The sequence below is a fragment of the Gekko japonicus genome, unplaced genomic scaffold (assembly GCF_001447785.1).
Source record: "Gekko japonicus isolate JY-2015 unplaced genomic scaffold, Gekko_japonicus_V1.1 scaffold3968, whole genome shotgun sequence".
Lineage (NCBI taxonomy): Eukaryota > Metazoa > Chordata > Lepidosauria > Squamata > Gekkonidae > Gekko > Gekko japonicus.
Window position 1 is genome coordinate 54,093 of NW_015164317.1, and position 12,578 is coordinate 66,670.

At 48.9% G+C, this 12,578-nt stretch overlaps 1 protein-coding gene across 1 annotated transcript in view; it reads left to right on the forward strand.

Annotated features, from left to right (window-relative positions):
- Window positions 1–1,552: 1,552 nt before the first annotated feature.
- Window positions 1,553–12,578, forward strand: part of TRPV2 (transient receptor potential cation channel, subfamily V, member 2) — a 40,608-nt gene continuing 29,582 nt past the window's right edge. The window contains exons 1-3 of the mRNA XM_015408834.1: window positions 1,553–1,953; window positions 8,347–8,535; window positions 10,106–10,239. Coding sequence (XP_015264320.1) covers window positions 8,363–8,535; window positions 10,106–10,239 — 307 coding nt within the window. The 5' untranslated portion in view covers window positions 1,553–1,953; window positions 8,347–8,362. The remainder of the gene's footprint in view (window positions 1,954–8,346; window positions 8,536–10,105; window positions 10,240–12,578) is intronic.

Below are 12,578 nucleotides of genomic sequence, written 5' to 3' on the forward strand. Positions count from 1 at the left end.
TCTTGTGTTGTTACATATGCCCCGGTCCCATGGGCTGAAAAACACGGGGGGGAGGCGTGGGTATTTGCGGTGTGGCAATTAGCCGCGCGATAACGCAATCAGACGCGTCGGAGGCAACCCGCGGTTCCGGCCCTTGGCGTGTGCACAGCAACGAAGACGGCCGGAGGGAATAGCCGTGCCAGTGCGATCACACCAAGGGACTCCGGAGGCAGCCCGTGGCAGACCGTTTGCTACTACCTTCGAGGAGGGATTTTTTTATCACACATTTTCGGCGGCATGCCACGGGTTGGCCACGGGTGCGCTCCACTTGTCAGATGTTGTGGTGTGATCGCGCCCGGAAAATCCGCCATCCAATCGTGGCTCTCCTGCGGGAAATTCACCGTGTGAACGGGGCCATATTTGTTTTACCACCTGTTGTGTATGCTGACCACCACTGGGGAGACAGCGAACAGCCAGAGCTTAACTCTGGAAGAACAATAGGGACTAGGCTCCTAGTCCCTCCACTGGGGAACCAATGGGCACCGTGGCGGGAAATTCAAACCCACCAACGGAGTCCAGGGGTGTGTCCCTGGAGTGTATATAGTTGTCCTGCCGGCCGTTAGTGGCAGTCTTGTTGTGTACCAAATTAAGCGTGCTTTGCACTATGCCAGTCTTTGTCCTTCGTCCGTGCGGCAAACCCACTACACAATGCCACCTAACTGTGCTGTTTTTTAACATGGGCCCAGGAAGCAATTTAATTACACACAAAACTTAAACTCAGTTTAGGGATGATTTCAAATTTCACATTCTTGCTGGCTTGTCTCAAAAATATCTGTTTCGGTCTTGTTTTTTCATTCTGCAAAGCAAACCAGGGAACCTTTAGTGTCACAGCATTTTTTTGCTTCCTTATTTCAAATTATTGCTGTTAAATGTACACATTTTTAACAGTCTTTTGCATGCAAATAGGGTTGAGCGTATAAGTAGCATAAAATAAACGAATGAATCGGCTGGATGCAAAAGGTTCACAATAACAAGATGTGAAAAAGAAAAGGAGCCACGAAAGCACCTTTGCACATCTCTAGCCCCAGCAATCCCTTCATTTTCTTCACCCTGGTAGCTGAAAGGAACTTACTTTTCTGGCCGTGAGACACCACAACTCAAATGGAAGATTACAACTATCTTTCATGTCCAGAAGCACCAGAATATCAGCTCTTATAAAGCGTATGCACGGCCCTTTAGAGACGCAGCGAGCAAGAAAGGCCCCTAAGAAAAGCAAAAAGGCTTTTTCTACGCACTCTGCCATGCTGTTTAGCTGCTGCCACATGTTCTCTCTGTGCTAACATAGTGGTTTCACTCGCTTCCTCTTCCTCAACATCACACCACAAATGCAACTGTCAGAGGGAGGAAAACCCATCTCTATCAAGAAATTGATCCCATGATGACGGATGCCATCCAGAGTGGCTGTGGTTGTTTTTTTTTAGAAGCCTTGTGATGAACACGAGAGAGAGATCGGCAGGCAGACGGAAGAATTTAAAAAGGAGAAGGAACCTTATAGCTTCCGCACTGCCTGCTTTGGATCCTCCATCTTGGTAAGGCAGAGATTAAGCTATTAATTATGTGCCATCTGTTCCGAGCGATGCTACATCCATCGGTTCTGACTTTAATTCTTTCAGTGGGAATTTGAAAACCGCATTGTCTTTTCCTTGAGGCTGCAATATTTACCCTTCTGCACCTGCCAGCTGAGAAATCCATAGGTCTTCTTCCGACTGGACTGAACACCACCCAGTGCATAAGGATCTTTAATGTGTGGATTCGGCAACCAGGACGTTTGCCTTTATGGAAAAAACCTGCATCGTAATTTTGCAAGAGGAGGGTTTGTGAAATCTGACATTTGCCTCCTTGATAGCAACCGACGTCTGACTTACTCCGCTCAACAGGATATTAGAGACAGGGTGGAATAATCCCCTCCGCAAAGTAAGTATATATATATATATATTTCCCCCTCCACTGCCTTAGATTAGTTAAGGGTCTTGTATGCTAAATAAAACAGGGAACAGTGAATTTACATGCTCAGCCCCAGAATCGGTGTTAGAAACAACGGTCAGGGTCAATGTTCCCTCTAAGCTGTGGAGTCTTGTGAGCAAAAATTCTACTTTGTGAGCTTCTGGCATTAAAGTTGTGAGCGAGTGATTTGGCTACTGCATAAGTCAGTTTGCTATGGAGTCATCCTTCCTAAGATAAGACAAAAATGTGTGAGCCAGAGGCTAAGAAACTGTGAGCTAGCTCACACTAACTCAGCTTAAAGGGAACACTTCAGGGTACTTCTTCAAGGCATGTGCAGAATCCATTCCCATGCCAGTGAGTAACCTTTATCTGGAAATAACCCCATGCATCTGGAATTAGGAAGCAGGGTTTTAAGTCAGAGAGTGAGGCCAGCGTAGGGATGCCAGCCTCCAGGTGGGACCTGTGGATCCCTTGGAATTATATCTCATCTCCAGACTTCAGAGATAAGTCCCACTGGAGAAAATGGATGCTTTGAAGGGTGGACTCTGTGGCATTGTGCCCCACTGCCATAGGCTCCACCCCCCAATCTCCAGGAGTTTCTCATTCTGGAACTGGCAACCCTACCCCCACCACCGCCGGGGGCCAGGGGGGAACCTGGCAACCTTAGGCCAGCGCCCGTGACTTGCTTTAAAAAAGAGATTGACAGCTGCTAAAATTGTGTGTTATTTGGGGGATAGGCACATTTCTGCTTGTCACAGTTATAGAGCCTCAGTCTAGAACAGTGATGGCGAACCTTTTAGAGACCGAGTGCCCAAACTGCGACCCAAAACCCACTTATTTATCACAAAGTGCCAACACGGCAATTTAACCTGAATACTGAGGTTTTACTTTAGAAAAAAACAACTCATACATTAACTTAAGATGATCCAAACAAAGTAAGGAAAGCAATTCCAAATGCTTACACTTACTTTAAATTATTTGGCAGAGAATTTGACACTTTAATGATGGTCTGGGCCTGGCTGGGGCGATTGCACGCGTGCCCACTGAGAGGGCTCTGAGTGCCGCCTCTGGCACCCATGCCATAGGTTCGCCACCACTGGTCTAGAAGGAAGGTTGTAGTTTTCCCTGGAAGTCAGTCTTGTAATTATACGCACACACCCCTCTCCCCTTTCTCTTACCCACAGACATGCTTGCCCTAACTCTCTTCGATAGGCCACAGTCATGTTGCCTTTTCTGTCTCCCTCAGCACCAGCATGGCTGCTTATTGAGGCTGCCCTTCGGAGAGGCCATGGCCAGTTTGGTGTAGTGGTTAAGTGCACAGACTCTAATCTGGGAGAACCGGGTTTGATTCCTCACGCCTCCACTCGCAGCTGCTGGATGACCTTGGGCAAGCCATAGTTCTGTCAGAGGTGTCCTTGAAAGAGCAGTTCTCAGTCAGAGCTCTCTTAGCCCCGCATACCTCACAAGGGTGTCTGTTGTGGGGAGGGGAAGGGAAAGGAGTTTGTAAACTGCTCTGAGAGTCGGAGTGAAGGGCGGGGTATAAATCCAATCTCCTCCTCCTCTTTGGTGGAGGGCCTTGCTGTGCCTGCCGAAAGTTCCAAGTGAGAGTCTCAGTGCCTGACATTAAAAACCTCTTAGAGAGCTGTGTTAGAGTAGGCCTCTTGAGTTGCTGCCAGGCAGAGTAGGCGATACTGGGTGGACCAACAGGTTGACTTGGCTTAAGGTATAAGGAGCAGTAAATTCATAAAATGCTAGGGGATAGGGCCCAAGTCTTCCAAAAGAATTTCCTCTCTTCTGGCCTGAAAACCCCTGTCCCCTAATTTCAGATGCGCACTGTTTGGTTGTGATTGCTCAGTAGTGAGGGCACAACATTGGTGCTGATGGGCAGTAGGTTCAGGACAGACAAAAGGAAAGACCAAGAGAGTGATTAAAATGTGGAATTCGCCGCCAGAGGATGTAGTGATGGCCACAGGAATAAACAGCTTTAAAAGGGGATTAGAGAGATTTGTGGAGGAGAAATCTATCAGTGGCTACTAGCCATAGTTGCTGAGGGAAACCTCCACATTCAGAAGCACTAATCCTCTGAATCCCAGAGCCAGGAGGTAACATCAGGGGAAGGCCTCAGCCTCTCTGCCCTGTTGTTGGCCCTCCAAAGGAACTGGCTGGCCACTGTGTGAGACAGGATGCTGGACCATTGGCCTGATCCAGCAGGGCTCTTCTTATGTTCTTAACACTCTGTGCATGCTCAAAGGCACTCAGTTATCTCTGCGGTGCATTTTTAAAGATTGTTGTAGGGTTTAGGATTAAACCCAGGTTCCTCCCTCCCTTTGCACAAAGTGTGATTATCTCTGATGCCCCAGTGGTTTTTAAGTGTGCATAAGACAGGCCATGGGGCTCTTCTTGTGAAGCTCAGCCTGCTAACTGTGCTTCAGCGACATCCACTTTGCAGTTTTAAATGTTCCCCATAGTTACAGTACCAGACAGGTGTGAGATTTCTCCGCTGTGAGGGAGAACCAGCTCCCATGAACCCAAATTCCATATTTTTATTATTATAACTATTGCACCATCCATAGACAGGATGCTTTAATTAAAAAAAAAACAGGAAAAGCCCTGGCCCTGAGGAGTATGTAGTCTAAAATTTTATTCAAGTGGGGGCCCAACCACAGGGAGGGAAAGCAGTAGGGAAATACAAGTTCAGTTCAGATACAAGTTCTTAGGTGTGTCACAATCTTTTGCAGGTTCTTGCGGATTGTTAAGGAGATTTCAGAGGGGCACCAGGCCATAGTAGATGGGGGTGGGTGGGTTTGGAGCGAGGTTGCCAGCCTCCAGGTGGAATGCAGAAACAACAGTGAGATCACGGGAAGGATGCAAACAGTAATGAAAACAACTGTGATGTTATGTTATGACATTCTTTGTGTGTTAATCCACGGATTAGAATTGTTGACGTGTAAACTAATGGAGCTGCGGTGGCTCAAGTGGTTAAGACGCTGAACTGCAGGCTGTGTGAGGTCGGTAGTTCAGCAGTTCGAGACCCGAGTTGCCACATGACGGAGTGAGCTCCTGTCTCTGGCCCCAGCTCCTGCCAACCTAGTAGTTCGAAAGCAAGAAATTGCAAGTAGATAAATAGGTACCACTTTGGTGGGAAGGGAACAGCGTTCCGTGCTCCTTGGTGTTTAGTCATGCCGGCCACATGACCACGGAAACATCTTCGGACAGCGCTGGCTCTTCGGCTTTGTAACGGAAATGAGCACCGCAAACCTAGAGTCGGATTCGACTGGCTTTCGAGCAAGGGAACCTTTACATTTTTAAACTAATAGTATTCATGCAGCACACTTAGAAAAAGCTGTTACGTGAAACGGTATTATATGCAATTCCTGTTGTGTGTATGCGTATATCTTTATAATGTGATGAAGGAACATGATTCACTACAGAATAGTAGTCTAAATATATTTTCGTAATACAACATCACGGTTGTTTTCGTTATTGTTTGAAACCTCCAGGTGGTGGCTGTAGTTCCCCCGGAATTACAAACAATTTTGAAACTACAGAGATCCGTTACCCCCGGAGAAAATGGCAGTTTTGGAGAGCAGACGCTCTGGCAATCAGGGATTCTCTGGCTTCACCCTCAAATCTCCAGAAATTTCCCAATCCAGACTTGGCAACCTTGTTAGGGAGGCTGAGAGTGGCTTGTCTGCCCCACTAGGTAGGTAGGCACATGGCCCAGGCAGATTTGAACTGTGGCACTTCTGGATTCATACCCTTCCTGCTTCCTTAGCCAGGGTGTGGCCAGGCCAAGCGCTCTAGCCATGATAAGCTCCGCGTTCTTTCGAGCTCTCTTTGTTGCTTCTACGAATGCTGATGACATCATTTTGAAAAAGTCTCTCCATTTCAGACCCTCCCCCTCCGCAGACACATACCCCCCACATCTAAATCAATCTTAGAATCGTTTGGTGTCTCCAAGCGCCCCTCCCAGCAGGAGTTGCCTCCTGCGGAACAACCTCCCCCCCAATGCATTAAACAGATGCATTAAACAGATGAAATCAGCAATTCAGATAATGATCTCAGTCCCCTGTCTGGCTTTTGTGACCCTCTTCAGGTTGGGTTTCTGCTTTTTTCAATTATTATTTTTTTTAAGTTCAGCAGTCATTTAAATGTTAGGTCATCATTTTTTTTCTTTTAAAGGAAAATCTAATGCTATTTTTAATAGAATTTCATTTAATTTAAGATTACATAATAAATTAACAGAAATATAAATTAACAGAAATATTTGAAATAACATTCAACTGAAATCTTTATACCCCACTTGATTACATCAATTGAGCAAGTCTTGGGGGGGGGAAGGGTTTGCTAAACTCTATTTAGTTGAGATCCATTTTCCCCTCTTGTTAAGAATGTCAATTTGATTACCCAAAAAGGTTTCTTTACATATCATGATCCATTACATATCATGATCCATTTACATATCACGATCCATTCTTCTATTGGTGGAATATTATCTGACTTCCAATATCTCGCGAAGGCAATTCTAGCTGCTGTTCTATATGAAAGACCATCATTCAAAATTCTTTCAGAAACGTATATAATTTAATAAGGTAACCTCAGAGGAACAGGGGAAATCCATACCTAAGCCACATTTCATAATGTCAGCAACCAATAACCAGGATTTGTTGGCCTGCATGCCCAACACATATGCAAACAGAACAGATTTAGAGTCCAATGGCACCTTTAAGACCAACAAAGTTTTATTCAAGGTATGAGCAGGGGTCGTTTCGTAGAAAAAGAGCGAGGGGAACTCATTAGCATAACTCATTAGCATATGCCACACCCCCTGACATCACCGGAAGTGTGTCATAAGGCCACACCCCCTGACATCACCAGAAGTGTGTCATAAGGCCACACACCCCGCCCCCAACGGTCCCGGCGGTGGACCTGCAAGGCCGGCGGGAGTGCAAGGAAGCCCCACGAAGGCCCTCCCTGTCCCCAGGCAGGCAGGGGTGGGGAGAGGCAGGGAGGAAGCAACTTACCCTCCCTCTTCTCCTGCCTCCTCCTGGCTGAATGAGGGCCGGAAGCGGGGCAGCCGGCAGCAGGGGCGGGGCTTCGTCATGTGCCCCGCCCCCCGTACCTCATCCAGGGGCACTGTGATCCCCCGCGATCCCCCCCGAAATGACCTCTGGGTATGAGCTTTTGTGCCCATGCGCAGTTTTTTTAATACATTGGAAGGAAGGTAAGGTTCAAACTTATAGACAGGGGCTGAACAGCAAATTAACATGTAACATGATCAAGATGTTTTAAGATATGCAAGACAAAACTAAATAACAAACTAAGGTTATAAGGTCAACCGTTGTAAAGCAATAAATATGTCAAAATAAGACTGAGACTCTCCATTCACTCCTCTCAGGTGTGGAGGTCACTTAACAACATTCCCCCCCCTTTTTTTGAGGTGGGTATAGTGCTGTGTCGAGGAGCTGCAGTGGCTCAGTGGTTAAGACGCTGAACTGCAGGCTGGAAGGTCGGTAGTTCAGCAGTCCGAGACCCGAGTGCCGCAGGACGGAGTGAGCTCCTGTCTCTGGCCCCAGCTCCTGCCAACCTAGCAGTTCGAAAGCAAAAAATTTCAAGTAGATAAATAGGTACCACTTCGGTGGGAAGGTAACAGCGTCCCGTGCGCCTCGGCGTCTAGTCATGCCGACCACATGACCAGGGAGACGTCTTTGGACAGCACTGGCTTTTCGGCTTGGAAACGGAGATGAGCACCGCAACCCTAGAGTCGAATTCGACTGGCTTTCGAGCAAGGGAACCTTTACCTTTACCTAGTGCTGTGTCAGCCAAACATTCCCATATTCCTTCATATTCCTTCATATTCATATCTTCAGACAATGATTCAAGCCCGTTGCACCCTGTCACAACATATGCAAATAGTTTGCATTTGGTAGTTTGCAATACCAACATTTGTCGGACGATTTTTTTGACATCACCTCAAACAGCAAAATCTAATTTTAAAAGAGCTGGTGGAGGCAAGATGGGTTTATAATGCCAGAAGCACCAACCAATCACAGGTGCCCCCGCTGCAGAATGATAGGGCTGGCCACCAAGGGGGTGATAGCTAGACATCTCCGTACCGTAAGGCAAATGCAGTTCCACAAGAAACCGACTACTTAGAATTTCTGCCCTCTTGGCCACTGGATGGGCCAGACGTTTTCCCTGGCCTTTCTCCCTGATAACGAGAGCCAGAAATTTAGTTGCTGTTTTTGTATTGTAAGCCACAACCCAAGATTCATATTCCTCGTACACCCTCAAGTCACGTTCAATCTGTCTGCTGCAACTAATGAACTCTTCTCATGGCACGTTCTCTCCACCCACTGGCAGCACCTCCAGTCAGACGATGTTGCCGTTGTTAGAGGTTGCTGACAGCGTCACTGAAGAATCGGAGGCAGCCCGGAACTGGGCAGAGGATGGGGGAGATGAGTTACGGCCTCTGGACACCCCTTTCCAGAACGAGAGCCAGCCCGCTGCAGTGATCAGGATAAGAAAAGATTATCGGGGTAACGATGCGAGGTAAGGAGGTACCTTATAAGGGCGTCATGCTCCCCAGACTTCTGATAGCTGATGCATTACTTTAGGGGATCAAAATGGGAGGCAAACTTACACCCCACAACCAGGGGTCATTTCGTAAGAGCTAGGGGAACTCATTAGCATAACTCATTAGCATATGCCTCCCCCCCTGACATCAGGGGCCCGGCGGTGGACCTGCAAGGCCAGCGGGAGTGCGAGGAAGCCCCGCCAAGGCCCTCCCTGGCCCCAGGCAGGCAAGGGTGGGGAGAGGCGGGGAGGAAGCAACTTACCCTCCCTCTTCTCCTGCCTCCTCCTGGCTGAATGAGGGCTGGAAGCGGAGCGGCCGGAAGCAGGGGGCAGGGCTTCGTCATGTGCCCTGCCCCCCGTACCTCACCCGGGGGAACTGCGTTCCCCCGCGTTCCCCCTCGAAATGACCTCTGCCCACAACTAGTTATTGAGAATTACAATCCTTGGAAGTGTCCCCGTCCCCTTGTTTCTGTGTAAATCACTGTCCTCAGTATGCATTCTGACTGTACGCAAGCAGGCCCAGAGTAGGGACCCATCCAGAGATTCAACGGGCAGCCTTCCCAGAGTCTGTGAAGTTCTGTTTATGGCCCATTCTGCACCTAGCATTCGCTCCGCTGCTTTGCCAAACCCATGTTTGGTCTGATATACCTGAGGGACCGCATTTCCCCACATATGCCCCAAGGAGCACTTCGGTCAGGGTCACACCACCAGCTAGTGACCCCGAGCCCTAAGGAGGCCAGGCTTGCGGCAACGAGGGCCAGGTCCTTTTCAGTGGCGGCTCCTATCTGGTGGAATGAGCTCCCGGAGAAGATCAGGGCCCTGCGGGACCTTTTGCAGTTCCGCAGGGCCTGTGAGACGGAGCTCTTCCGCCAGGCTTTCGAGTAGGAGCCGCCACTGCCACTACCACCACCACTCCGCTATAGAGTGACACCGCCGGAGGGCCGAGTAACTTCTATCTACGGCCCTGGCCCTCCTCCTTCTGGTATGCAAGATGTTTTGGATCTTTCTATTCTTGCATCCTGATTGTACTGAATGTTAACGGTTTTATCTTTTTATACTGTATGCATTTTGTGCCTTGTTGTAAGCCGCCCTGAGCCCGCTCGCAAGGAGGGCGGGGTATAAATATAATGAAATTTAATACATAAATAAATGTTGGAAAAGAAATTCCCCTCTACATTGCATGCCACTTTCACTTTCTTTGCTTGTCCTTACGGTAGCCTCCACGCTGCATGCCGGTTTCACTTTCTTTGGTCTCTCGGTTTTATGGAGGCCGTCTGCATAGATTTATGTGGTTTTGAGCTGCATCTTTTTCTGTTCCAGTGTGGGGTTGGTAGAACGACAGAGCGAATGCCAGATGTAGAATGGGCCTCTATGTCTCTGCAACGGGACAAATGCATTGCTTGTCCAAGGATAACATCTTGATTTGGATTGCTCTGTGGAACACCTGGAAAATCGGGGTTCCCCAACCTCCCGTCTCAACTTCCTCATCTCCTAGATTCCCAAACTCCCGTAATATTGAATAAATACCTTTGCTTTCCTTCCGCAGCCCAAAGGATCCAGATCCCTACAACAGAGACCGTATCTTCGGCGCTGTTACGAGCGGCACACCTGAGGAGCTGGAAGGCCTGGCCGGATACTTGCGAAGAAGCCACAAATTTCTCTCCAACTCTGAATACAGAGGTAAATGCCTGCACGCCCCTGCCCAAAAATATGACATAAAACTGGTGCAGTCTTGTACAGAGCGGCTCAACTTCTTGTCAGATTAAGAATTGGCTCATGATTGCCAAAAAGGATTTGTGTTTCTGTGAACGTGATGTGTGACAAGACAGAGACGCCACAGAAGAAGCTGCCCCACCGGATGCTGAGTGGAAGGAAGCAAGCCCAGAGCAAGGACTTTATCCAGTGCACATAGCAGACAACCCTTTTTGGTGGTTGGGCGCTCTGAGCTGTCAGGAAACAAGAATGATTCAGTCCCCTATGGCTCACAGGTTGTAGCTCAGTGGAAGAGCCTCTGCTGTGCATACAGCCTTTCCAGTTAAAAAGGGCCAGGCAGGGGTCATTTCCTGCAGGAGTGCACAGGAGCAGAGTTCCGGCAGTAAAGAGCCCAGGGGGCGGACACATGCAACAAACCCCACCCCCTGCTCCCAGCAGCCCTCAGTCAGAGCAAGAAGCAGCCAGGTAAGTTGCAGAGCTCCCCCGGCCCCCCGGCCCAAAAAAGTCCAGTGGCACCTTTAAGACCAAGTTTTATTCAGGTACAAGCTCTCCCTTCTCTGTGAGGACAGATCTGCATGTTCCCCCCCCCCCCCCCAATAGCTGGCAATCCAAAACAGTCCAGTGGAGCCTGAGTGGTGGGTGTTGCCTTCTGACACACTTCCGGTGATGTCAGGGGGTGTGGCATATGCAAATAAGTTATACGAATGAGTTATGCTAATGGGCTCCTGTACCTCTTTTTCTACGAAATGACCCCTGGGGCCAGGTAGTAGGTGATGTGAAAGGTGTCCACCTGAAACCCTGGAGAGCCACCGCTAGTCTGAGTAGAAAATATCGACCTCGATGGACTGGTGGTCTGTTCCAGGATAAGTCAGCTTCGTGTGTGTTTCACTGTAAGTTTGATTGTGGCACACAGCTTGGAAAATACAAATCCGCTCTCTGCTCTGAATGGCAGTAGCTCCCCCAACTCTCCTCCCTGATACCCAAGGCCCTTATTAAGCGGAGATGGGAATGGTTAAAGCTCAGACCTTGAGCAAGTGTGTGCCTTATCACTGAGGTGGCTGAAGGACAGCATAAGAACATCAGAGAAGCCGCGTTGGATCAGGCCAATGGCCATCCAGTCCAACCGTCTGTGTCACACAGTGGCCAAAACCCTGATGCCATCATGAGGTCCACCAGCAGGGCCAGAACTCCAGAAGCCCTCCCACTGTTGCCCTCCAAGCACCAAGAATACAGATCATCACTGACCCAGACATAAGAGGAGCCATGTTAGATCCGGCCAATGGCCCATCCAGCACTCTGTGTCACACAGTGGCCAAAACCCAGGTGCCATCAGGAGGTCCACCAGCAGGGCCAGAACTCCAGAAGCCCTCCCACTGTTGCCCTCCAAGCACCAAGAATATAGAACATCACTGACCCAGACAGATGTTCCATCTATACTTTGTGGCTAATCGCCACTGATGGACCTCTGCTCCATATGTTTATCCAGTCCCTTCTTGAAGTTGTCTGTGCTTGGAGCCGCCGCCACCTCCTGTGGCAGTGAATTCCACGTGTTAATCACTCTTCAGTTGAAGAAGTACTTCCTTTTATCTGTTTTGAGCTTCCTGCTCATTGATTTCATTGAGTGCCAATGAGTTCTTGTATTGTGATAGAATTCTCTATTTTCTCTATCCCACGCATAATTTGGTCAACCATTATTTTGTAAACAGAATTGCAGCCTCTGGTCCTCTGCATTTTCAGCATAACATGTGTACTGAGCTCCCCCACATGTACAAACTGCTTATGTTGGTTTCTCCCTTGTGATCAGGGATGCTGGACTATCAGCATCCCCAGCCACAGGGACCGAGCCTATACATTCATGGCTTGCAAGATGCACAAACCTGTCCTCTCCTTTCTTGGTGTGTTTTCATAGGTTGTGAGCATTTTCATTTTGTCCATAGGGGTCAATGATGTTCCTGGGCTGCGGGCACACGGGCAGGAAAATGCGGGGGGGGGGGGAAGCGTGACTGTTTGCCTCGGGGCTAAAAAACGCGCGGTTGCGCGAGCAGACCTACCGTGGAGGTCCCGTGGAGGTCCCGTGGTAGGGGGGAGGTGCTGATCACTCCACAGTCCTGCGGCACGGCAAAGAAGCGGGGCGTGGGGCAAACGGGGTTGGGTGGTTTTTTAAAAACTCAAATGTGCGCATGCTCCCTTGGGTGCTTGTGCGCATCCGTGGAGACTTTGAAAAAAAACCCAACCTTTTTGTGAGGGGACATGGGCGGGCGCCGGAACTACTGCTGGAAATGCGATCAGATGCCCGCCCTTGCCCC